The sequence below is a fragment of the Xiphias gladius genome, chromosome 24 (assembly GCF_016859285.1).
Source record: "Xiphias gladius isolate SHS-SW01 ecotype Sanya breed wild chromosome 24, ASM1685928v1, whole genome shotgun sequence".
Taxonomy (NCBI): Eukaryota; Metazoa; Chordata; class Actinopteri; order Istiophoriformes; family Xiphiidae; genus Xiphias; species Xiphias gladius.
In genome coordinates, this window is record NC_053423.1 from 17,296,108 (window position 1) to 17,321,990 (window position 25,883).

At 39.5% G+C, this 25,883-nt stretch overlaps 2 protein-coding genes across 10 annotated transcripts in view; one reads left to right on the forward strand and one right to left on the reverse strand.

Annotated features, from left to right (window-relative positions):
• Nucleotides 1–749: 749 nt before the first annotated feature.
• Nucleotides 750–10,112, forward strand: LOC120786109 (homocysteine-responsive endoplasmic reticulum-resident ubiquitin-like domain member 2 protein). The gene is made up of 9 exons (XM_040121241.1): nt 750–860; nt 1,227–1,596; nt 2,537–2,614; nt 3,448–3,561; nt 3,753–3,883; nt 5,187–5,300; nt 5,430–5,717; nt 6,462–6,576; nt 7,110–10,112. The coding sequence occupies exons 2-9, from the start codon at nt 1,450–1,452 to the stop codon at nt 7,278–7,280; spliced, it is 1,158 nt and encodes a 385-aa protein (XP_039977175.1). The 5' UTR covers nt 750–860; nt 1,227–1,449; the 3' UTR covers nt 7,281–10,112.
• Nucleotides 10,113–10,126: 14 nt separating this feature from the next.
• LOC120786106 (sodium bicarbonate cotransporter 3-like) overlaps nt 10,127–25,883 on the reverse strand; it is a 41,558-nt gene continuing 25,801 nt past the window's right edge. For 3 of the 9 annotated variants that reach the window (XM_040121231.1, XM_040121228.1, XM_040121229.1), the window contains exons 9-26: nt 25,118–25,275; nt 24,346–24,433; nt 23,971–24,117; nt 23,473–23,579; nt 21,617–21,791; nt 20,616–20,749; nt 20,256–20,501; nt 19,094–19,199; nt 18,623–18,784; nt 17,910–18,023; nt 17,578–17,739; nt 16,342–16,593; nt 15,945–16,013; nt 15,494–15,667; nt 15,146–15,283; nt 14,416–14,516; nt 13,208–13,324; nt 10,127–12,577 (exon numbers count right to left, since the gene is read on the reverse strand). In XM_040121231.1, coding sequence (XP_039977165.1) covers nt 12,496–12,577; nt 13,208–13,324; nt 14,416–14,516; nt 15,146–15,283; nt 15,494–15,667; nt 15,945–16,013; nt 16,342–16,593; nt 17,578–17,739; nt 17,910–18,023; nt 18,623–18,784; nt 19,094–19,199; nt 20,256–20,501; nt 20,616–20,749; nt 21,617–21,791; nt 23,473–23,579; nt 23,971–24,117; nt 24,346–24,433; nt 25,118–25,275 — 2,532 coding nt within the window. In that variant the 3' untranslated portion in view covers nt 10,127–12,495. Of the gene's footprint in view, nt 12,578–13,207; nt 13,325–13,933; nt 13,983–14,415; nt 14,517–15,145; nt 15,284–15,493; nt 15,668–15,944; nt 16,014–16,341; nt 16,594–17,577; nt 17,740–17,909; nt 18,024–18,622; nt 18,785–19,093; nt 19,200–20,255; nt 20,502–20,615; nt 20,750–21,616; nt 21,792–23,472; nt 23,580–23,970; nt 24,118–24,345; nt 24,434–25,117; nt 25,276–25,883 lie in introns of all 9 variants that reach the window. The other 6 variants (XM_040121235.1, XM_040121233.1, XM_040121237.1 and 3 more) reach the window with 3 other exon arrangements.

Below are 25,883 nucleotides of genomic sequence, written 5' to 3' on the forward strand. Positions count from 1 at the left end.
TCCTTTGTGAAGTGGGGTCATGTATGGATAAACACACAGGGAGAGGGAAATGAAAGAAACTAGGTATCTTTATTAAAGGAGACATGCGGACCACTGTTGTACTGTGCATCACCTGGTAAACATATTGCGTCCTCTGAAAAATACAGGACTTTCTTACGTGGTTATGCAACTCATGGAGAATGAGCAAGCAACCATCCTGCGGGAAATGATTCATGAAATATAGATTCATGAAAGCCAAAACGCATTAGGAAAAAAAAAGGGATCTCATTACAAAGAAGAGAATAGGAGCGACAAGAAATTAGCCAAAATTCCAAAGCTCTGGTTCAGGGAATCCACTCATCATCTGTACCTGCTTCAGGTAAAGATGGGGTTTGCGCGGGGTACACATCGGAAAGGTAAGTCTATCATAGGACTGACACTGGCAATTTTCCAATTCACCTTAGCTGTATGTGTTTGCCTGTGCAAAGAAAACTGGAGCAACTGGAGGAAACCTGGGTCAAGAAGTTTTTTATATTTACATTTACATTTACTCATTTGGCAGATGCTTTTGTCCGACTTATGTTATATTGAGAATTTGATTGTCGACAATATTTAGTCAATTCTATTTATTTAAACTGGATTTTTTTTCTCTGTGTTTATTCGTGTAAGTACTTAATGAATGGTTTTCTTTTTTATTAGGTTTTGCTCCACACTGGTTTTTAATCATGTCTCTGTTGTAACGAACACTTTTACCCAGTTGGTGGCGGTATTAAACCGTGATACTGACTGTCGACCACCACCCGAAATCCAACGAAGAAGTCCAACAGCCAGGTTCACTTACAAGTGGGCAATATTTCCGTCTCTTGGGGTAAACAAGGCAGGTAAGCCCGGTCTATCACGACTCAGTTTTAGACGAACATCTTAATAAAACTGGATGGTTTTAATTTGGCTTGCTTATCATGTTTGTCGACAACTTTTTTTCGCTTGACCAGACAAACATTAGTAGCAGAAAACCTGCTGAAGCTAACGTTAGCTTAGCCACCGGTTAAACATACCTGACTAGGGTTAGCTAGTACATTCCGCAGTCAAAAAAGTAACGGTTAATTCTTTGTCAGATAATATTGTCCCGTTATATTCGATGCCAAATTCCTTCTTAATTGGTTGTGGCAAACATTACACGTCGTCATATATCAAAAAAATATGTTATTGGGGTCACGCTAACCTCATGTTTCCCTTTCTCTCCCCAGGTTCCAGCTGTGTGCCGTCTGTAGAAAATTGCAGGAAACCCCTTGCAGCAGTGGAATAACAACATCAGACTCTACATAACATTAAGGCTTTGTTCTGATGTTGCCAGGAACCCACTAGAAAACTATTAGGAGGACTGGAGCCAGTATCCAACCCAGATCTTTTTTTTTTCTTATCTTTTTTTTCCCCCGTTTGTTTTCCATTGAAGACAAATGGTTTTGAGTCATGGATCAAGCTGTTGTGGACAGTCCTGTTACCCTTGTCATCAGGGCTCCCAACCAGAAGTACAATGACCAGACCATCAACTGTTACCAGAATTGGACTGTGGAGAAACTCAAAGCACACCTGTCAGACGTATACCCAAGTAAACCAGTGAGTATTTCACTCTGATCCACTCAGGGCTGCTATTTTCTGTAATCTCTTATGCCTCTCTCTTATCAAGGCCAGCTGATCAGCCTTGCAGAATCACAAGGAAGAGTTACATCTTGTGTTTAATACATGGCATCCGGTCACCAGGATGCCACGTATGTGATGGTATCTCTGAGTTTAAGCTCAAGAAGTGAATTGTTTATGATAAGCACAGGCATGTCAGATGTCAGATTTACATTTCCGCTCAGAACTAGTGTGGAAATATATTTGACTAGTATTTTAAACATAAATTGTATCTGAGTCCTGCATTTACACAGCCATTGCTACAGCCAGCAATTCCCAGTCTAACTTTTCTTTCTGTTTGAAATCTGTCAAGCTTCCTCTATGATTCACATGACTGATGAATAATGATAAAAGTGACACAGGCCATTAACCTTGATTTGTTCTCTAAAGTGAGAGAAGTTGGGTCTCCAGAGTCACAGTAACTGAAAGGGCCTCGGAGTCTGTAGATTTGACGTAACACAGTGAAAGGAAGGCATTTAGATTCCTTTTGTATTGTGCTGCTAATCTGACTTTGTTACTTTTCCTTTCTGCTCAGTACTTGTTCTGTGAACACAAAGGGATAAAATGCTCCCTGGTAAAGGTGTAGGGTCATCTCTGTACGGGCTGCACTTTTGTTAGTGTAATTTAGCGTACAATCTATGTGCCATATTCAACAATGAGGAAACTTGAACCCAAAATAAAACTTTTTCAGCTGCATGTGGTCAGGATTTAAAATAAGCGATTTAAATTCTTGAATGGCCGTACAGCGAATGTAGGCTTTAAGAGGACACACTCTGACCTTGTTGTACTGCCAGTTTAATCCGCTGTTAAGACCCACTTATCCTAAATGAGGTTAGTATGATCTCTCCTCTAACCCTGTTATCATTACAAAACTTTTTAGAGCTCCAAAGACCAGAGGCTGGTGTATTCTGGGAAGCTGCTTTTGGATCACTTTACCTTAAAAGATGTGCTCAGAAAGGTAGGTTCTGTTTGTTGTTATGGACCCGGTTTTCTTGTTTAACAAGATGATTCTAGTGTAATCAGTGTAAGCCCAACAAGGAGCACTTAAGCTGCCTGATTCCCTGCTTTAAACCGCTGCCTATACTATATGGCTGTAAATATGTGGACACCTGTGTCCAAGTCTCTCATTGTTTGAGCCATTTTCCTTAGTTTCAGTTAAGATAAGATCTAATTCTACAATGCTATTTTAGACGATAGTGGCAACAGTTTTTGGGGAAGGCCCTTTGCCATTTCAGCACAACAATCCTCCCATGTACAAAATAAGGACCATAACAGAATGGTTCTTTGAGTTTCGAGAATCCAGTTGCCAACATACTTTGTCTGGATGTCTGCCATTTAAACAGTTGTGCTAATGTTGTAATTAATACCTATCTTCATTTGCCATCTTCATTATGACTGGATCCTGTAATAGCAGCAGATTTCAGCACCATATAAACCATAAACTAGGCTTTGTGTTTCAAAGGTAGACAGATATATACAAACATCAACTAATTACCAGTAAGTGTGACCGTTGTTATCACTGTTCAGTAAAGAAATAACTAATTCAGTAAATGCTGCTTTACATGAAAACCTCACATTTAGGTAAATTAAAAAGCAATTTTTTTATTTTTTTTTAATGCATTAAAGAAATTTAAGGCATAGAATAATAGCTTCTATCATTTCTTTTGAAGTGATCTGCATTGGATAAATTACGCAGTGTTCACTAATTAAAGTCAGAAGTTGATCTTTTTTTTTCTCTGAACATGTAATGCTTTGACCCTGTTTGATAATGAGTTGTATTGGCTTATACAGCAAGATGAGTACCATATGCTCCATCTGGTGTGCACCTCACGAACCCCTCCCAGCTCTCCAAAGCCCCCCCGCAGCCGCAGCAACAAGCCCCAGGAGAACCTGGCCAGTCCCACGGTGGGTCAACCACGCACTCGTCACTCCTTTCCATTCATTTCATCATCACAACATTTCCTTTCATCATCCAGCTCACTGCTGTAATATATGCCTCCCTGGGGATTTGAAAAACGTTGCTTGCCTTTTTTTTTTTTTTAAGATGAAACATGAACTATTATGAATATCCGCTTAACTTATTTCACTGGTTATAGCCCCTTACAAACTCAAACGGCCATTCCACTGGTCAACAACGGGAGTCGTCTACAGGAGAGAGCGGTGATGGACTCAGACAGCGAGCTGGACCCTTCCCTTACCACCAGATGTATTCACAATTTATGCACAGGTAAGCTTCTGGTCTGGTGAAACTTCGATAAATTCTGAAGTGCGGAGTTGAGTGGTATTTTAATAAAATTACTCACTACAGCGACTAAAGATTTTAGAAAAAAATAAAACTTTAAGGGGATCATTCCAGACCTAAAGATTATTTATCAAAAAAACTTGTGCCTTAACCCCCCTAAGGTCATACACCTCATGGAAATGTGACTGCAAATAATGTCTAAACATGGACCTCAGTCACTTTTATGTAAAAGTCACGATGGCAATCTTACTACATTGGACTTGGTAACATTTCCGTATCACTTTCAACATGGCACGGCTGAAGTGAATGTCGTTAGTTTAGCGTAATTCATGCTGCCTGCAGTACGACTTTACATACAGCATGTGAACAAAAAGGAAATAAATGTAGAGTTCCACTTTAACATTTTGTCATCCTTGTCGTCTGTGGGACATTATATAATATGCAGCAGGATGATAAATTACATTAGTTGATTCATTGGGAGGAGTGGGCAAGTGACCCTCATGCTCACAGTGGTCATTAATGAAGACTTTAATGGAAAAAATCTGAAAACAAAATCACAGTTGGCGAAATATTCACAGTATTAGAAAGTTTTAGTTAGAAATCTACCAACTCTGTGTTCTCCAGCTCTATTAAGAAATCTGATGCAATTTGAGGATTATAACATCGGTTGATGTGTTTGAGATGAAAAGAATTCAGGATATTCAGACGAGCCAGACTTTCCAGGGTCTGCCACCTGCGCTTTCTCTTGGCATCTAAGCAGCGCTAAGGTGCGCTCCACAACCGACTGGGACAGAGTGTGAGCATCATACAGCCCGACCTTCTTTTTCTGAGCTCTGAGGGTTTGGAGATGTGGAATGACTTATAGCAATAGTTCATTATAAATAGTTTAATAATGAATCACAGATGGTTCAGATCTGAGTTGGTCTGTATGTTTTAAAATAGTTGCTTATGGAATAATGAGAGTCTTAAAAGCACAAACACAATGTAATACAGAGCTGCTACTGGCTTGAAATAATAAATTTGGTTTAGTATATTTTGTCTGCAAATTCAGATTTCAGTACTTTCTAAGCGTGTTTTTCAGGGTTATCACATGAAGCCCAGGACTTTTCTCCCACTGCGCTCTAGAAGATATTATTACGCTTGTGTCTTGACTGGAAAATTAATTAGGCTGTTTCTTAATGCAGTAGCCACCGATACCTAATCCTTAACAAATGTTAAGTCTAATGTAGCTACAATCATCTGGCAGGTCAAATGTAACTGTTTTGTGTAACAGCGTCTCTTTTTCCAGCTGGAATCCGTACTCTCCCCAGTCAACTCCTACCACAAACATGCCTGCTTATTACAACCCCATGACATTAATGTGGTGGCAGCAGCTGTACGCCCGGCAATGCTACATGCATTAGTAAGTCACGCCATGTTGTCTGTTTCTGGCGAATGTATTTAGAACATTTTTAAATCGACAACACAAAAAAAACAGTGTTACCATCCAGCTCTGCTCACATCCTGTCCGCCTCTCTCTCTCTCCGTCCAGCCAGTTACTGGCCACCTCCTCTCAGCACCTCAGGCCAGACCAGCCCTCTACTCAGGCTAACCAGCCCGATCCTCAGAGCCAGCGACCTCAAGCAGATCGCCATGGCAACCCAGAGGTCCAGATGAACGCCCAGGGAGGGGAGATCCTGAACGAGGACGAGCTCAACTGGGATTGGCTGGATTGGGTGTACACATTTTCACGTGCTGCGATCTTGCTCAGTATCGTCTACTTCTACTCCTCCTTCAGCCGCTTTGTCATGGTGATGATGGCCATGCTGCTGCTTTACCTGTGAGTGATCCTTTTACTTTACCTGCGCATGTCAACCGGAGCTCCACTGCTAAAATAGCTGTCCACCTCCAACATGATAAGGACGTTCTTGGCTGACCGCAGCTACATCAAAATAAGTCTGGAAAAGATGACATCCTTTGTGTAACATAATTATTTTTTAAGTTCATTTAAAGGCTTTCGTTTTTTCTAGAGATTCTCCTGTTATTGCATTGGTGGGATTGGGCATCTTGCTTTTTTAGTGCTAAGGTCACCTGATTGTCTAAATGCTTTTTAAAAAGCATACGTTTTTGGCAAAAACACCCAAACTGTATTGTTTGATCTCACTCTCTGAAATTCTTAACAAAGCCTCCTAAAACCAATTATTCTGCAAAAAAAAAAACTGGATGTGATTAAAATCAGTCATTTATGAAATTAAAGCTAAAATAGTTGAATGCTTTCTTTTTCTTCAGTAGATGTCATGTTTTACTCAACATAAAATCTTAGCTGTGCTGCATTGAAGGTCCCTAGTAGTGTTGCAGAAAACTAACTGGCAAGTAGTTCTGATAGGATTTGTTGATATGATATGATCTTTATAGAATAATAATAATATCAAAATTCAGGTTACACATTGTTATTTTTCTTCATGTAGAAGCAATTTAATTTTGGCACTGGGAACTTCTCAACTGGGATCTTCATGTGTTTTTTTTTTCTTCTGTTTGCAGGTGTTTTTCATGTGTTTTTTTTTCTGTTTTCTTCTGTTTGCAGGCACCAGGCCGGCTGGTTTCCTTTCAACCTGGAGAACGAACTCCAGCTCCCTGGAGACAGAGCCAATCAGGACGATATGGAGGGAGAGCTGCAAAACCACGACTTACAAGAAATGGTCGCTGCCTCTCTCGTTCAACTCAGCTTTACCAAGATCATTATCCCAGGGGCTGATGGGATTTTTATCTGTGACAAGGATGTAGCGCAATGTTTTCACTGAAGTACCAATTTCTAGATAATTATGACACTACTGATGCACCAAGAATTAGACTCCTGATGTTGGTTGCAAATATAACTGAAAATAAAAAAGTGTTAAATTCTAAACTAAAGTTTGTCAGATCCTAAATGGTGACATAAAAAGCCAAAAATGAAAACGCCACAATCACATTTTAGCTTACAGAGAGACTTCATCAGGGACCAAAGAGACTTTGACTCGTTTTGAAATACTTTATTTGCATATGATGAGTCTGAATTGCTCCGACATTGAAAGTAACTTTGCATTACGAGCTATTGCTGAAGTTAACCTAGTGTATATCTCATTTTACAGTCAAATATGTCAAATTTATGGTAGTTGAGAGACACCGTGTGTTACTCTAGTGTGGAACATATCTGGTGGTTGTGTTCTTACAAATGTGACTTTATCCTGTATAGGAAGGAGTGATGGATGATGGCTCGGATGATGACGACGGGGAAAGCGGCGAGGAAGGGGCAGAAGATCCCAACAGCGCCCCCCACGCAGGCTTCCTGTCCTCCACGTGGTCATTCATCATAACCTTCTTCATGTCGCTCATCCCAGAGGGACCGCCAAACGCTGCTAACTGAACCCCGGGCACCATGAGGCACCACGGTTCTCCACAAGAGGACAAATATCCTGCCTGCTTAGGGAATCTGTTGGTCTGTTGCAGGGCAGTGTTATAGTTTCCCTGTAGTCTACTTTACTCCATATCTTAGGCTTTGAGCCGAAACACAGATGACTGATTTAACATGAAAAGGAAAAACGGTCACTTTATATTGACCTTTTTTTGTTTTTCTGCACAAAGGCAAACATTTCGAACGGTCAAATGAAAAGAACATTAGTTGAACTTTGTTAAACAAGGATTACTAGTGACGCCTTGTAAACATAGTGAAAATAAGTGTCTGCCAGTGCATTGTTTCTATTATTTTTAAAAATAGGGACAGCAGGCACATTTTTAAAGAAAACTACTTGTGTTTAACAACCTGAACCCGTTCTTTTTTTTTTTTTTTTTTCTTTGTAAGAGGCTACAATATTTGTTAAAATAGTTTTGTTGGAATTGTAATGATTTTTTTTTTGTAATGGTGGTTGTATTCGATTGAGAAGTTTTTAAAATGGCCACTTTAGGCAGAAAGCTGAACAACAGCAGGTAATCCTGAATCATATAGCACCTGTGATAAATGAACTGAATGACTTTGGCCCGAGGATCCATAAAATGTGTCTGAACACATTGTGTACTGTGTAACACAGAAAGATGTTGGCTACTGAGAAGTTCATCAGTGTACCACTAATTCTCTCAAACTGACTGAGTGAGATAGAAGAATCGATCTTCCGCCACTAATGGAACTTCAAACACGACAGTCGTCGTTGGGATTTAAGTCGCGTGGCGTCGAGCGGACAGGAGTCACTTGAAACATTTCTGACTGTAAAAGCACTGCCACAATGCAGAGTTGATGTAGGACAAACCACACACCACTCAAGGTGTTTGTGAAAATGGCTGCTGCTGTTCCATTTATCATGTTGTGCACCAATCATAATATTCATGTTTATTAAACCTACCTTCATGGTAATACTTTTCCTCCAGATTCTCACTTGGCCAAAGAGCAAAACATGATCACAAGCACTGACGTAGTTCTCCTGAGCCACAGAAACCCTTTATTCAATCTTATAGAAGGCACCACTTCCCTTTACTTTCTGGTTAAGAAGCATGATTTGGAGACGATGAGGTTTGAAAGTATAATCTTGACAGTGTAGAGTATATTTTGTGGCAATCACCGGCTGGGAGATCTGGCGGCCTCGGTTAAGCATACACAACGTGGATGCAATTTTTGGATTCGTTCTGTGGAATCGGTTTCCTCTCCACTGTGCAAGATCTGGTCACGCGTGGGTCTGAAGCCAGTGCTGCTCAAAAACAACGAGCAGTCCAGTGCATCAAACAAATTTAGTGGAAATAATTGTTGTCGCCACCATGCAGGAGAAATTTTTTGTCATTACTTTTTCTTGAAATTGTTACAAAGTGGAGGACCTGAACAGTATCCCGTGCTGACCGGATAAAGCAGTTTAGCTTAATTACACTAATGCAGGAAGGAGTGAAGAAGTGATGCTCTGACCAAAATTATTCCTCTTGCCTTTACTCCCTCAAGGTACATTGTTGAAACAAGGCCCTCCCATATCCATGACTGGATTTTTATTTTATGCTAAAAGTCATCAGACACATTTTCTGAACCACCCTAAACTGTGCACAACATAGGATTATCTGGTGCTTCTGTGCACTCATCCACCGACTGTGCCCAGGTCATGGTTCAAGGCCCTGCTCATCCTCACAGGTGTTTTCACTCTCTCTGGCTGATCAGACCTCTGCTCAGGAGTAGTTCCAAGACTACTGTACTGCTCTAACACGTCCCAGCAAAACTGAAGGATAGTGAGCGAAGTGTCAATCAAACACACCCACACAGCCCGGAGAGTTCTAATTAGTCAAATAGGTGCGTCAACCATTTGGTCTATAGAGGCCTTCAAAAAAAGGCTTCTTAAATTAATCAAATGAAAATTAAAAACATTTTCCAAGCATTCAAGGTGACACAGAAACTGAAACGCTGGCGGTAGAATAGATGGTGCTGATAAAGTGGTATGTCGGAGCAGTGCGCCTGTAGTGCTCGGCTGTGGTGTGTAACAGTTCTTTGCTGCCACCATTTGTCTTCGACATGTAAAACACCCCAGGCTTGTTGTAAATGGCACAGAGCCTCCACGTTATGTCTCTACACTAATCTAGTAACATTTTCCTCTTTAATCTTTGAGTGGACAATTAGTGTGTTTTTGCACAAGCAACAGTGGACTTTTGTGGCTGATATTAATATCAATATTTAAGATTTTCCAAAAGGATATATTGACTAATATTTGGTTTTTTTTTTTTCTTCTTTAAATGAACACAGAACATAAACATTTTTTATCCCTTTAATGTGATTATTAAATAATTGTGTCCAAGATACTGAGCGGGGGAATTGAAAAACGGTTGAAAAACAAAATTGTAACTGCTCTGTACAGTGTGGACACTGTTTAGAAAAGACCACAGACATATCCCTGATCTGTGGCATTTCTGTAGTTCAGGTTCTCATTACTTAATGACTGATATCCAATACCCATATCTGCCCTAAACTAATCTAAGCTGATATGTCTGGTATACCTGGCTAATTAATGGGCCCTGCTATAGTTTTGACTGTACATTATGCATGACAGGTGTATACTGTAAGTAATTATACAGATATAACCTCCACATTGGGGAATTTGGCTTTTCAATGAAAAAACAAAAAACAAAAAGGGAATCCACAGTCCACCTGTGATGAGGAAGGGGAAGAAAGAACCGGGCCGACAGAGAGAAGTGCTCACCGATTAAAATGAAGACAAAAGGAAGTCACCATGTATATACTTTTATTGCTTTGCACCAATCAGCCATGACACAAATGTCATCATTCAAGCTAACAACAGGATGCAATGTGCTCCACTGATGTTGTCTGTACATCACGACAAATGCATTTTCACGAAGTGATGTTGGTGTGATGATGGAGGGTAAAAACTCCTTTTCGTTGCTGAAGTTTACCCACATATATAAGCTTATATATCTTAAATGAGATGATGTAAAAAATGTTTGTTTTTTTAAAATAAACAATATTATGAAATTATAAGTACTTGATGGCGGGCGTCGGCTTTATTGTGATGATTAAACTGCTAAACTTGCATTTTAATGTCAAATGGTCGAAATGTGTAGCGCTATAACCCTATAAGACTGTATTTCAAAATAAGATTTTGTTTTTAGAAGAGATGCTTGGCAAAATATCACAGACAATAAGTTGACATTCACTGATCATTAAAAATAAAAAAAGCCAGTACATCAATATCGACGATTACAGAGCTTTTATGTTGTGAGCAAATACTAGAACTGTGACAGTAGAACAGACACACAGAAACAGTAGTTTGGGTTACATTTGTAAATGGAAGATAAATCGAGTAACATTATTTGAGTCAGTGGCTCAGGGTACGGCCGTCACACGGACATGGAATAACATTACGACAGACATAAGCCTCTGCAAATGAGCTGTGTACCGGTTCACTCTCGTAGAGTGACGATGGTCTGTCTTTGGCATGTTTGTGCCATCATGTGTGTACCTGTACATCAGTTCTGAACGATTAGACTATCAGGACTAGACTTGCACATAAAGAGCTTCGACAAGGCACGTAAGCTACTGTCCGTATAGTCACTGTAGCTTCACACAGACAGAGGCGATTAAACAGACACCAAAATCGTTTCACAAATTATCCTTTGTCTGAATATTAGCCAGGTTCATGAGTCCATACATTGCATGGTATGGACTACTTATTGCTAAAACAGGACTGCACTTAGCAAAATAAGAACAACTTCAAAGAATATAATAGATTTTACATTTACTGTAGAAATATTTTGCATAAAACGATTTGCAACGCTAGACATACCAAATTATCTTTACACCACACACGCACTATTACCAACATTAATACAGACAGTATAAAAACAGTTGCAACTAATCGGTTTGCGCACTGAACCAAATACCCCTTTTTATTCTGCATCTCACTATAATTTATGATTTACAGCATTTATTAAAATAGTTGTGATACCAGCGATGAAGGGAATACAGTGGACAGTTAGTTATCGCTGCCATGTGACAAAAATATCAAGTGACCACAGTCAGAAATCCCTCAAGATTCCTGAGTTGTTTAACTGACATTTGAACAACAGCTCTATTGATACTGTGGGAGGAGAACTAACCTTTTTATTCACACACTATAATCCATTTTAGGTAAGAAACTATACTGGCAAAGTGCTTACTGTACAGTACAGACTTTATATGGCCTCAGAAGTAGGTTTTCTACAATGTTACGAATGAAAAGAAAACAGTATACATACATACATACATACAACGTTATTTCTATAACAGCACATATAATACAGTGAGCTGAACAGTGAGATTTACAGTGAAAACAACTGAGCAACTTTTGAGCAGCAATATCAATACTGAGTGTCCCTCTGGAGGAAGGAGAAATTATTGTAAGTAAATCTACAAATATGTAGTAGTGTGGTGTAGTAGTAGTAGCAGTATCTATCTGAATGTACCTCTGTTTTGGTTTGTGCCATTTACTGTGCCAGACCAATTATAAAATATAATCATCTGTCACTGACAGTACCTGAATGGCTTTAAGCAAACAAGTTTTGCAGCTGGTGTAGTTTAATGAAAGGTCTTAATCTGACCCAAAATACATGGAGACAAACAGTGCAGGACAACTCACGGTGTATGAGCTGCAACAACCAAACATGTAAAGTACCACGACCAGCTAAAACAATAACATTAAAATTGAAATTAAAATATACACAGGGTTAAGAGTAAAATTAAATTCACACAGTCCAAAATCCCCACCAGTGAGGCCCTTCCTTTGGCATCTGTGGTTTAAATGGGTGATTAGAAATTGCTAGATTGAGAGAGTTCCTAAACAGCGAGTGCCTGTGGGCAGTAACGGCAGAATTCCTTCATTCCTCGGAGATGTGCGATCTACAGTACATCACGGCAGCCATTTGTACATATGCTGCACACTTCAAGACTAGAGTGGAGTAGGACTCACAGCCCTGGGGGAGCTCGCCTGCTGCCCTGAAGATGAGAGCTCTGCAGGCAGGTTTTGCTGCTCCAGTTCTATGCCCCCTTTCCGAATAAGGTGGTGCCCGTCGGCGGCGTAAAGTGTTGTGTGGGAGAAGGTGTCGGGGGGAAGGAGGGCCTCCCTTTATCACAGGAAGGTCTCGGCAGTGGAACCTCCTCTGGGTGTGTCTGGGCTGACGTCCACTCTAACGCAGGCCACCTTCTCTTGGCTGTCATACAGAGATGAAGATACAGAGATGAAGATGAAGGCTTCTGCAAATCTATGGTGGTGCTAAGGGTGGAGAGCAACTGCAAATGTGAGATTTTTTTTAAGGCTGAAAAACGATAGCGATCAATTACCAGTACTCTTAGAACAAGATTTTACCACCTAAAGTATGCCTTGTTGATGACAGGGCTTACATGAGGACTGTGTTAAAATATGCAGCTCTTAATTGTGACAGTCATAGATAAAATTTGTAAACTTATGTTAAAACGTTTATGGCTTTCCTTATAAAGTTACACTAGTGAGATTCATTACATTTTGCAATAAACGTTTTCCTGTCAAATTAAATATTGCTGCTCAAAATGACAGATAAAGGAGCTGAAGGAGACAAGAACAAAGCCATATCTTTGCTTGTACAGATTTAGACTGTGATGCCCAACATCACAAGACTACATTCTCTATGGACTTAAACATTGACACTTATCTTTCAGACTCTGACTCTAAAACTGGCCTGAGATACAGTAGTCCTTCACAGACAACATTTAGTCATCTTTTTTTGTTCACATTATATTATCATAGTAAAGTAATGCAGTTGGGAGCAGGGGCTGTGGAAAACTCTGGGAGATGGCATAGCTACCTTCCTCTACACTTCTCAGGTCGGGCACAAAACTCTGCACTCGGGTTCACTGCTTTCCATGCTGCTGTTTTGGCCATTTCATCAGAGATATTTACTACCAAGGGGTCAGAATCAGAACTACATGCCAAAATGCATGCACGCGCACGCACACACACAAACACACACACACACACACACACACACACACACACACACACACACACACACACACACACACACACACACACACACACACACACACACATGAACACAAACACAAAGAGAAGAAAGGCATGTAGAAATCAAATGAGCAGGAGAGGTTCAGTGCGCAAACAAGCAGACACAGACATGCATATAAATGAGATTAAAAACAAATTAAGATCACAAAAGAGCTGACTAGACAGGTGACATACAGTATGTTCAGCGTTAAAATGTATCAAGAAATGTGGTCCTTCTGCATTAGAGGCAAAAATCATGAGCTGATTATGTACACATTATTAGTTAGTTAAAGAAGAATATAATTATTTCAACAAAACGAGCATTTTATCACAGACCATTTACCCTCAAATTTAAAAAAAAGAACACAACAACACACAAAGCAGTGTGTTTAAAGCCAGTGTTTCTGTTTTTTAAATAGCTGAGGACTGACAGTTCTCGCCATGCGCTAACTGTCTGAGTATCAGTGAGCAGGGTTAGAACGCAGCCATGTGGGTCAGATGTTCTGCATCAGACACACAGCCCTGCTACCTCTTCTTCCATTGGGAGGCTGTGGGCCACTAGTCCTATTCTGTATGATCTGTTCAAGATGGACATAATGACACACAGCTGACTATCAGTGTCAGAATTACCATTACAACATGGTGTATAACATGATTCATCTGAAACCGTGCTTAGAGCTCTAGTTTATTATTTACTTTGAACCTCATCTAACATTTTATCTTGAAGTTTCCTTGACTGGTTTTCTGGATCAGATCAAACACTGAGTAGGGAGGAAGTAAAATCATTTGGGAACCACTTATATTAAGTGTTCTAAGCCATAATAAAATTGTATTTAGCTGCCTCATGAGAATCCAACCATTACAAATATAATAAAATATAATCATAAAAGATGACATTTTTGGAGTGCTACACTACTATATAATTCAAAATAGAGTACACTTAACACCTCACTAAGCATTTGCAATAAAATGTTGGGCATCAAAGTGTGATTTATGTGGTGCATCACTCACCTCCCTGAGAGTGTTTTCACTGGGACGTTGAGCTGGTTCGAGCCTTCAAAGCTGACCTTCAGTCCCATCTCCTCTTCTTCCTGCAGTCTGGACTCTTCCTCCTGGGTGAAAAGAGCATTGGGAGCATAAATTAAAAACCGGCTGTTACTGCAGTTGTGCTCATCCTGCTAAAACACTTATGTCTTACAATTTTATATCTTCATATTAACATCATTTAAATATATGGTTCTTTCGGCTGGGTATTATGACATTACATTGGTTTATGTTCACACATAGCCTAAAATTTGATGTTATATGAGTCTGATGCATTAGATTCAAAGGTTTGCCTTTCTCCTTCTTGCATGGCCATAGAGGGGTTCAGTGTGTGACTTTATGAACAGAATGCACTACAGCAGTTTTGAACATTTAATAATATAGCAAACATTATGCATACAAAAGAAATCAGAGCAATATTGTTATATTTTAAGTTTAAACTTCAGGCTTGCGTAGTTCTGTAACTAATGACAAGGTCTGAGTTACTTCAGTTTAGATTTTCTCCAGATGTTAAGTTGAAGTGGGTCCATTGCGGTATTAAAACACTGAATATGAAAAGGCTACTGCAGTCAAATCTTTGATAAAAAATATGAAAAACTAAACTGTTCTCATCTTTATATTTTAATTACAGTCTGACCCATGGTTGTCACTACAAAAAAGTAGTTAAAAAAAAAAAAAATTATGAAATGAGTTTTACCAGCTTTTCACGGGCTTTCTTTTTCTTGTCATCTTCTTTCTTCTTCTTGCTTTCTGGCATCAAGTCATCCAGCCAGCTCAGCTCTCTGTTGGTGAAGAAAAAGTCTAGAAGCTTTCGGACAAAAACCAGCGCCAGAACCTGGAGACACACAGATAAGGAAACTATTATCACATCATTCATATCAGAAAATATAATAAAATATAATAAAACACACAAAACGCACTCTAATATGGTGTGTCATTGGAGTGGGTGAGGTTCTGCTATCTGCTTCTATGTCTTTAACGTCTCATGCAGTAGTAGTGAAGTGATAAAATGAGTGACAATCACTGAGGCTGAAGAAGTCATTACCATCATGGGAAACACAACAGCTGCTGCAGAGGCCTTGATGACCCAGAGCAGCACCAGACAGGTGAGCTGCACCAGGGTGAAGATATGGACCTTCCACAGCGGCACATAGCGAAGATAGATCAGATCAGGCTGGTGCTTGGCAGGCATGCCAAACAGCTTGATTCTGTCAAAGAACTACAGACAAAATGAGAGGAAAGAGACTCAGAGAGGAAGATAAGAAATGCAAATGAAAAAGATCGGAAAGACGAGGGGTGACGAGAAAAGGGGAAAATTCAATACATTATTCAGAGGAGGGAACGCATTTAACAAAAGCTTTTAGGGATTCTGAATTACGATCAAAAGGTTTGGAACTACAAGGGCCAAACTTATCTTTACTAACAGCTCGTGACTGCTCTTCTGTTCAGAATTACAGGGGTTATTATCTTGAAAGACCAGTAGCGTAGAGGCTTACTTGAATGCCTTTGAGGGAAGAGACACCCATGTAAAGAAAGACTCCATACAGGACTGGCATAGGAATGAACTGTTAAGAGAAGAAGTCAAGCAACACAATATAACAACAGCAAAAATTATTCAACTTCCAGTACAGGAAAGGAAAGACTAACATGGCATTTATTGCATCAGGATACATTTCTTAGGCAGAAAACTGAAAACATCTGCAACATATTGCATAAATAACACATACAAGCGACTCTGAATGCCTATCATATCAAGATGTTGTTAGATATAAATGTTAGACATTTATGCGAACTTCTCATTGACTGTGATTCACAATCAGTGCAATGAAATAAAAGCCCAGGAGGGTATAATTTCCTTTTCCAACTATTATTCTAGTTATAACTCCATCTCACCTTGAGCACTGACGTCATGAAAACAGAACAACCCATGAGGACAAAGATCATGAATCCAGTGACCCGCTGCTCTCGGATACCCAGAAACTTGGGCTGCTCTCCCGGAGCGGAGCAGCCAGACTCCACTTTCAGGCTGTTAACATGGGAGATGGAGAGGACGGTTGCAGCCACGAACCACGGCAGGCCCATAATGGAGCACACACCAAGCATTACTGCTACTACCAGCAAGTCCAGGTGATAGCCACAGCCTTTCTGTAGGATACACAAGGAAACAAGTGACAATTGAGAGCTGTCAAGGCACTGATAAGTAGTTTGCCCCTGTGTAGCAAATGTACTCCTCAAATAAAAACACAATAATAGAATTACACATGACAAGGAGCATAATCTTTTAAAAAAAATAATTTGACCATCTGTACTTTGAATTTTCAGGTTGGATGAATTTATTTTTAAAGTAGCAGCTGTGAAGAACCCTGAGGATTAAAATACTTAATTTCTGTGAGATGAAGACAGCAGAAGAAGAGAGACAAGAAAATATGCAATCTTCAACCATAATTTAGGATGACAGAAAGGGAGAAAGAGAACTGGTGAGAGATGAGTGAGCTACAGATGATTAGAGAGGTGTAGAGATAGCAAAGAATAGACAGAATGAAAGCAAGATGGAGGCAGCACAAATGAGGACAAAGTTGAAAGAAAAACATAAAAGAGGTGATCAGACAGATTTGTGACACATAAACAGAGTTTAGTTTAAGACATTTGGTATATTCTGTATTACAAAACAAAATCTATGCAGCTCAAATGCCAGGGCTGCAGACAAGCAAGTATTTGGGATTAGACCAGTCTCTAGTGAGCCTGCTCTGATTCTGCAGTATTTTGTGTTTCCAGAGGGGGAACCACTAAATCAAAAAACTCAAACTATACACTACAGTTTTACATTTACATTAATTAACTAGTTCAAGTATTGTCATAATTCAAACTATAACTTTAGTATGTTTTGAATAAAAGATGATTTATTTTTTAATATTAATTACTTTTTATGACTTTTGTGATCTTTCCCTGATTAATCTTAGATGCTGCAGAGCTACAGTTTGCACAAATTGATATTAAAGAAGGGACAGGCACCAAAGGCAAAATTAGAGAAGACACCCAGAATGCTTTCGCCTAAGAAAACTTTAAAAACGATGTGTAACTCTGAGATATAACACCACCAAAAGTAAATCTCCACAGGGCAGGTCTGACCTTTAGTTTGTGCTCCTTGCGGTTAATGATGACTGCAGTGATCTGCTGGTCCATAAAGATGAGGATGGTGCAGAGGAGGGCAGGAAGTGCTGCCACCAGCAGTGTCCACCAGGGATTTTCTCCTAACGGGTCAATCAGCCAGCCTCGGTTCTTTGAAGTTGGCTGCAGGGAAAAGGGAGGGATGTGCTACATTTAGTATATAAGGCATAAAAGATTTATTTGAGAATATTTGATGATGTGAACATTAATTAGTTTTTAAGCAGTAAATGTAGACATTTGCTTACAAAAGAATAAGGTTATAGAGGATTTAATTGTGTTTGATTTAAGCCTACCTCAAAGCGGTCAGGAACATTCAGCTTAGGAGACGGGACACCCATTAGATAGTCCACCACCACCATGATCATGATGGTTATAAATACAGCAAAGTCACTGATAGTGGAACGCACCTATACAACACACACCAAAAGACACACATGCGCACACAGACACACAAAAAAAGCACCAAATGTATATTTATTCAGAGAAACGGCCACACATGCTATTTTCTACTGTTACTTACTGGTTCAAATTCATCCTCATACACACAGTCAAAAATAGAAGCTACATCACTACAACCACATTCATTTACTGCAGGTCACTGTCAAGATCTAATTAAGTAATAATTAAATTTGTGTCAATAGTAAAAGCATAAAAATTCAGACAACAATAATAACAACACCTGCCTACACCGAACACTGATAACAGACTACCTGGTACTGTGTGGGAGGATGCAAAAAGATCTTTCCTTTCTGTACATGAGACTGCTCCTGTAAACTAATGATTGTAGCAATCTAAACATTTACATAGTGTGAGAGGATTTTAGCTAGATGTGCACACACTTGCACGCACGGAGATGTAGAAAAACACATTATTCAAATGTGGATTTATTGATATCTATATTTTAACCAGGAATACAAAAACTTTACTGCAATTTAAGTTGTTAAAAGCCACCATTTGTGGTGTAGTAAAACAAAAGTGCAAATAACAAATCTAAAAAACATCTCACCTTGGTTGGAAAATATCTCTCTGTCTTGAACTGCTTGAGGAAGGAAGATAGGAAGAAGGTGGTGAAAAAGAGGATGATGGACCAGAAGAGAACATCTGGGATGTAGGGCCCATGGTGACCACAGGCTGGACCCACAAACTCTCCATGGAGCATTTTACACATCTGGAGAAAAAGAAGGAGTATTACATGAGTATTGTAAAGCTAAAGAGTAGCTGTTCCAGTATTGACAGTAGTATTAGTAGCGGTCTTTGGCAGCTTAGTCATGGCAAATAGTATTGAAAAAGTAGTTGCAGTTCTTGCATTTGTGTTCATGTGCCTGACTAAATCTGTAAGAATCAGAATCAGTGAGTCTTTACAAAGTAAGATACTGGCTGATGATGTCTGTTTGCTCTACACATCCTTTACATGTGACTGTGAGTGAGGGTGTAAATATTGCCTACGGCATTGGAGGTCACTGTGTGCTTCCCTCACCGAAACATTGAGGCTGCTCCATGGGACAGAGTCTGGGCTGTATCCTGTCCGGTTCCACTCCTGCTCGAGCTGATCTGAGGCGTTGGCTGGTGGAGAGCACTGACACCTGGGGACAATAAAACAAATGCTAAGCAAAGTCTGTTCCCTGATCCTATGCATAATAACGTTTAGATTCATTTTAAAAGTTAATTTAAAAAACAAGCTGCAGCAATCTGCCAGCATCAGTTGTTTTGATATTTATTATATTGCAAGGGGAACAGCTCAAGCTCAAGCCACTACAATTACAGTTTTCAGCAACAACAGCAGTGTGCTCTTGATGAGATTCTATCTATGTAAACCTTAGTTAACATGACATCCTGACTTGAAGTGTGTATTATAAAAAGGGACATGTTAGCTTTAATTCTGACACATTAAAAAAATAATTTAAAATTTTGTCATTGAAGAAGGATTTAATAGATTAAAGCATAACTAATGTCACAGCAATAAATGTTCATAATCAAACGCTATGTAAATATGCTGAACATAGGCAAACAGATAAGCCACTTCTCGAGTCACACAAAAACATGACATTTTCTTGTTTCTTGGTTTCAGGAAATGGCTATCTTGGTTCTTGGTTGGGGTTTAACAGAGAAAAAAAAGTCATTTTTTGTAACTTCTGTCTAAGAAAAATGATATGCAGTATTTAAACATCCAAACAGGACTCAAGGTTTCCCCCAGGGAACAGGCAATGTGCCTCATACGCAACAACAACAGAGCTTCCTGTTTCTTCACAATTAAAGCTCCCACTTCCTCCCTTATACAGGATAATATGTACACTTTTACACAGGTAGTCATTTGAACAACTGCATACAATCACTCTCATTTTGCTAAAATTAGCATGCTAATCAGCTAGCCCCTTCCAGTCTTGGAATACCACTTTGTAATAGTGAGTCACTGTAGCATACAGTCTGCCCTCAGACGATGAAGAAGTAGCATTGCCCAGAGGGCATATTCTAACCTCTTGTCTTGTAAACGCAACAATGGCCGAAGCAAACAGCTGTTAATGCTAATGTTGGCTATCTAGCAATAGCAAAAACGTATATATAGCACCTTTACGTAAGAGCTTGACTAAAAATTTTAATTCAAACTTAAATATAAAAGTAACTGATATCTCAGAACTTACGAATAAAGGGTAAGATTGTCCAAGTTGTTGTGCATGTTGACAGGGTAGTATTCTCCCAGGTGAAACAGCTTCTCTAAAGCCTCATAAATGAAGATGATGCAGATGAGTGCAGCAAAGGCCTCCTCTGTGAAACGGGTGATGTAGCAGACCAAGGAGCTAGCATCTGTAGCCACCAGGACAAGACAGAGGAAGGCTGTCCATAGACCAATGCTGGTCCGCAGCGACAAGTAGGACAGGCCGTAGTCACTGCAAATATGCACATTTGGGCCCATTAGATTATTAGAACTCATGAAAAAAACTGTCTTATCAATATTTAAGTATTTCATCATGTTACAGGAAAGTAAATTTGCCTGAACTTACTTGCAGAACTTGAACAGGATCTTCTCAAACACTAAAACTGGCCCCGTGCTGCCAAGAATAGTGAGGGGTTGGCCTGCGAACAGGGAGTATGCCACTCCAGTCAGTGATGCTCCAAATAGAGACTCTATGGCACTCTGTAGAAACAGAGGAGGGGGAGGGCGTGAGGGAATGAGAAAGGGATGGAGGAGATGAAACAACAGAAAGGAGGATAGAGAGGGAAAAGCTGAAGAAAGAAAGAGAAAGATAAGGAAGAGACCCCCAACCAGAACACAGAGTTTTAATTAAACAGACATTCTGGGCTGCATCTGAGAGGCTAGTTAAACTGTTTGAATGATTCTTCTCTGCTGACTTGTCCAAAGTCATATCTCTGAGTAAGCTCAGCAGGCGATGACTTCACAGACGCATCACACACACTAGTCCTAGTAAGGACATTCGGGTAAAAAGGAAAGAGAGACATAGACAGACAGACAGACAGACAGACAGACAGACAGACAGACAGACAGACAGACAGACAGACAGACACAGAGAGAGAGAGAGAGAGAGAGAGAGAGAGAGAGAGAGAGACACTATATAGAATAGTTGCAGTGTGATAATAGATTAGTGAATGGTAAGCTAAATAATTATCATATCCTCTTTTGGCCAGTGAATAAAGCCCCCACAGTGAAAGACATGCACTCTGAGTATACTGTATAATAGGATGCTGGTGGGTGAAAGATTATGGTGACTTTTCTTGACACACTAAATTATCTGCTTTATAAGAAAAGTGATGAAACAGGGTATTCAGAAAATGTGTTTCCTCCTTGCGAAACATTAGCAGTGGTAATAGCTGGGATAGAGTGTATGCAGATCATCAAACCTGCATTCAACCGCTGTACCATGTATGTACTGTATGTATATGCGTGCGTAAATGTCAAGTGTCACGACTTAAAGAAGCACTCTTTACATACAGTGGTTGAAGGAAAATTCTTAAGACTAGACCAAAGTGCCAAATTTTCACTCACTATGTTGCCTTTTGTTGCCTCCCCAAGCAGACCTCCAAATGTGATGACAGGTGACATGCAGGCACAGTAGAGGAAGAGGACGGAGGCTAGACACTGCAGACTGAAGGAGTCCCTGATGTCACTCCAGTAGAACGGAGCCTTCCGCTTGACATCTAAGATCAAACCTCCAAATATCCTGAGGAGGAAAGAGGTAGTAGGAGAGCACAATCATATTACACACTAGCACCCTATTGAGCTTTGTTCAGAGATGGGGAAGAGTCAACTGAACGCACATGATTTAGAATCATATAAACCCCATTAATGAAGTAGTTGTCTATCAGTTCCACTGAGATATTTCATAAATCAATTAAAATAGCGCAAAGGTAACAGCAGTCTAGATAAGGAGATGGTTACAAACATTTATTTTATCTCTGATTCACTTGATAATCAAAGTGGTTGACCCTGTGAATTGTCATTCGTACAATATGTTAATTCCCGTTGCTCTCTTTATTGTTGAAATTAATTCAGTGCAGCATGTTTGAGAATATGAAGTGATTAAAACTGTAATTTTACAATAGTGGTTATTAACTACGTGCTGATATCATTTTTACAGTTAATTGGTAAGGAGTGTTTTTATGTTTGTTGTTGTCACAAATTGCTCTGGATAGTTGGGAGTTAAAGCCAGTTAACACTGGTAGTGTACCCACTGTAAAAGAGAGGCGGTGTCATGAGATTGTGAATGCGCATCTTTATAATATTCATCACCAAAACCTAGATAGCACTGTGATCTTGCTGCCTGAGTCCAAATTATTGAACAGAGTTTGTCCTGCATATACTGTACAGAATTACTCCCTACAGTGCTTCTTCTCTCTGCTTCTGCCTCTTTTTACTTTGCCTTTGGTGGATTCTATTTTTTGAAAACCATTTCTCACCTTGTATATCTTTTTCTCTTTTCTCTGACACCTGTCCAATTGCACTGCTGCGAGGTCTTCTTTCATTTTCTTTTCCCCCCACACATCTGGAACACCTCTATTGCCTGCCTCCACAACTCCTGCTGTCTCTTTTGTGTAGCCTGTTTCTGATAGCTTTCTTTACATTACCTTTTTGCACTTCCTTCCAATCCTCTGTCCCCAAGTAGCTCCCTCATAGTTGCGATGAAAAGGAGAGTGATGCTGTAAATAATACAGTGCCTCCTGATGTGTATGTGTGCAGAATGTGTGTGTCTGTTTGAGGTTTCAAATAAACCTGTGTGGCCAAGGCTCTAGAGACCCATCATGAGTTATCCGTAAATGTCAGCATCTGAGGTTCATAGAGTACAGCAGAGACGTATGTGCACAGACACATAGTAGTATTTAGCTTATAAAATTTTACATTTCATAGATTTACAGATTCTAGTCTACTTTATTGATATGTGAGGAACCTGACAAAGAAAATTCCAAAGCCCTCACTTAAAAAATAGTGCTTACAGAGAAAGTACTATTGCCGTCTGCTGTTTGGAAAAAACACATACTGTAAAATTACTTTTGATAATGTTTTGTAATTCATCTCATCATCATTGTCATTACTGTAACCACAAATAAGTCTCTGTAACTAAAGATGATAAAATGAGGTCCTTAGTCTTTCAAATGAGCTTTTTCCTGGAGCTGTTGCTAACATGAGGCACTTGTCTCAGCATAATCAACATGATATATTAAAAATGCCTACTTGTGACTAATGAAGTTGTTAATTCCACTAAGACACGCTTTTATTATCAGATATATCTTTGTCAACATATTTGCTAACACAAGCGATATTATAAATTATTGGAGTAAGTAAGGTCCATTTGCTTTAGAAATGATCATTTAAAGTTGTTGCTGTGCCAACTGTACTATACTTACCTCCCAGTCCTCTGCAGCTCAGGCACTGCATGATGGTCCTCCTGCTTTTCCAGCTCTCCAGCTGGAGATGCAGTGCCATTGGGCTGGGACGGTCTTTTCCTTTTCAGCTGCAGATCAAAGGACATATAAATGTACTGTAAAATGGTTCCAGGCATTGCAATTCCTTTGCTGTTATGATGCTTTAAAACCATAAGGGGGCACTGTCAGAGTGATTAAGGTGGTATGAAGTAAAGTGAGATATACAGAAATACACATACAAAAAAAGTCAGTGAAGTCAACGCCAGCTTGTAGTATACAGTTTGCGGGACCAGACTTACATACAGTATGTGAGGTCTTGTAAGTGTGTACTGTATTAGAATGCTGGTTATTGGTTAGTATGTAGCTGGGTAATGATCTCTGCACCAATACCTGTCAGGCAGTTTAAAACAAAAACACACCTCTGTACGCATTATTCAATGAGTACACTTACCACAATCTTTGACAAAGAGAATTACTAACCTGAGATGGGACATTCTTGGGGGGCTCAATCCGAATCGTGGGATCCCATTCTCCAGGAGGCAGTACAGTCACTTGATCAAGGAACTCATCTATCCCAGAGAGGAGATCCGTTCGGTCTTTGGCTTTGTATGCCACATCATGAAAAATCTACAAAAATTAATTAAGAGTTATTGAATGTTTCTGTAAGTACATGCTAAATTGTTCACAGCAAGGCCAAAATTCAAGGAGAGGACAGTGTACCAAAAAAAGAACAGCATCTTAAATCCCCCCCAAAAAAATCAAATATACTCCAAAGATTTTCATTGATACAGTTTTAAGACTTGTTGTCAAGCTAAAAATAATGTTACTAATTAGATGTATTTTTCTTGCTCTCACCTCATCTGTCATCAGTGTGGCCATGGATCTGCCAATTTCATGGTACTGTGGCCCTTTGCCGTGAGGACCCAAAAGCAGGAAAAGAAACCTTTGAACAAGACACACACTCAAACTCACATTCACCATGAATAACAGTAACTGCAATACTAATCATAGCAGTATGTACTATATTCAATTAAGGGCACACTTAAAATTAGTGCAATCAGCACAGTTTAATCAGCATTCATTCATTTCTCACTAAAATACATTGTGTCAAATAAACATGCTGATGCATTTCCTTCCACATAAAACCTTTGCAAAGCAGATTTTTCAAATATTTTGATAGCTGCCGTGTTAAAATCCACGTTTGCTAGCTGGCAGTCTTCTTCCCTGCCTTTGTTGGCACATTGCTATGTTTCCTTACACAGTACAGCCACCGCTGATTAGTGGAATAGATGCACAAAGCTTTCTGGCCCCACTATATGCGAGGATTTGTAATTATAAAAGAAAACCAAACTTGTCTTTCCATTTTTCAAAACCACTATTTTGTTCTCTGCTTTCTAATGAGCATTACAGCTTCCCAGGGCTGTTTGCATGACTTTAGAATCTTAGTCTTGTCACTTAACAGATTACAGACATGGAAAACATTAGTCCCATGTGAAAAGGACATTTATAAATGACTTTGCTTAATCTCTGCCACAGTAATAACCTGTCAGACTGGTGACTGTTATTGAACATCTATTTTTTGGAAAAAGCCTTTGTCATGATATCATTCACTTCCTAATTATTGTACCTCGTGGGAACAGGCACCTCTGTGAGGCCTGTGATAAGGACTGCAGGGGACAGTCGTACAAAGGCAATTATGGGCTTCTCCAGGAAGTCCACCTCTCCCACCAGCACGTTGGAAGCCTCAGCACCCCGAGGGATCTTCTTCATGAAATTCATGTCCACCTGAAACCAAAGGAACCAATGAAATTGAGGAATCAGATATACAGATAAATACTATTTATAAAAAAAAGAGGGAAAACAAAGACAAAGAAGAGGAAGTTATAAGAGAGAATAAGAGACTACGCCACGGGAAATGCAAGAGAAGAACACACGTGAATAAAGATGAAGACGTGGGAATGTAAGGGATGGCAGTAGGTCATTGATAATCTATGATAACAAATGAAAGATAATGAAAGTTAGTAGCTATATTAAGAACTACATAGTACTGAGCAAAGATTGTCCGTCGTTGTGATGCATTTTTTAATCACATTCCATGAATATCTCTTATGTACAATGCTAAATGTAGATCTTAGCATGTCAACAATTTTTTTTAAATCCGTGTAGGAAATACTGTGCCTTCATCCTTTTTTTGTATCCTCTGACTCATAAACATTGCACCTTATTTTTTGGCAGTAATGATGGATGGTTTTATAAAGATAACTACTTATGGCGGCCTGCCATTTTATTTAATGGATGAGGAACTACAAAATGGTAGGATGGATGGCAGCCATGCGAGGCTAAACACAGTTACATAAGTACATAAGACTTTCACTTTGATGATCAATTCTTAG

Bases quoted from the DNA above. Each gene is read 5' to 3' on its own strand.
- LOC120786109 (XM_040121241.1), top strand. From the start codon at position 1,450: ATGGATCAAGCTGTTGTGGACAGTCCTGTTACCCTTGTCATCAGGGCT. The intron at 2,615-3,447 runs GTAGGTTCTGTT...TGGCTTATACAG, and splicing joins TAAAAGATGTGCTCAGAAAG to CAAGATGAGTACCATATGCT. The intron at 5,301-5,429 runs GTAAGTCACGCC...CTCTCCGTCCAG, and splicing joins CGGCAATGCTACATGCATTA to CCAGTTACTGGCCACCTCCT.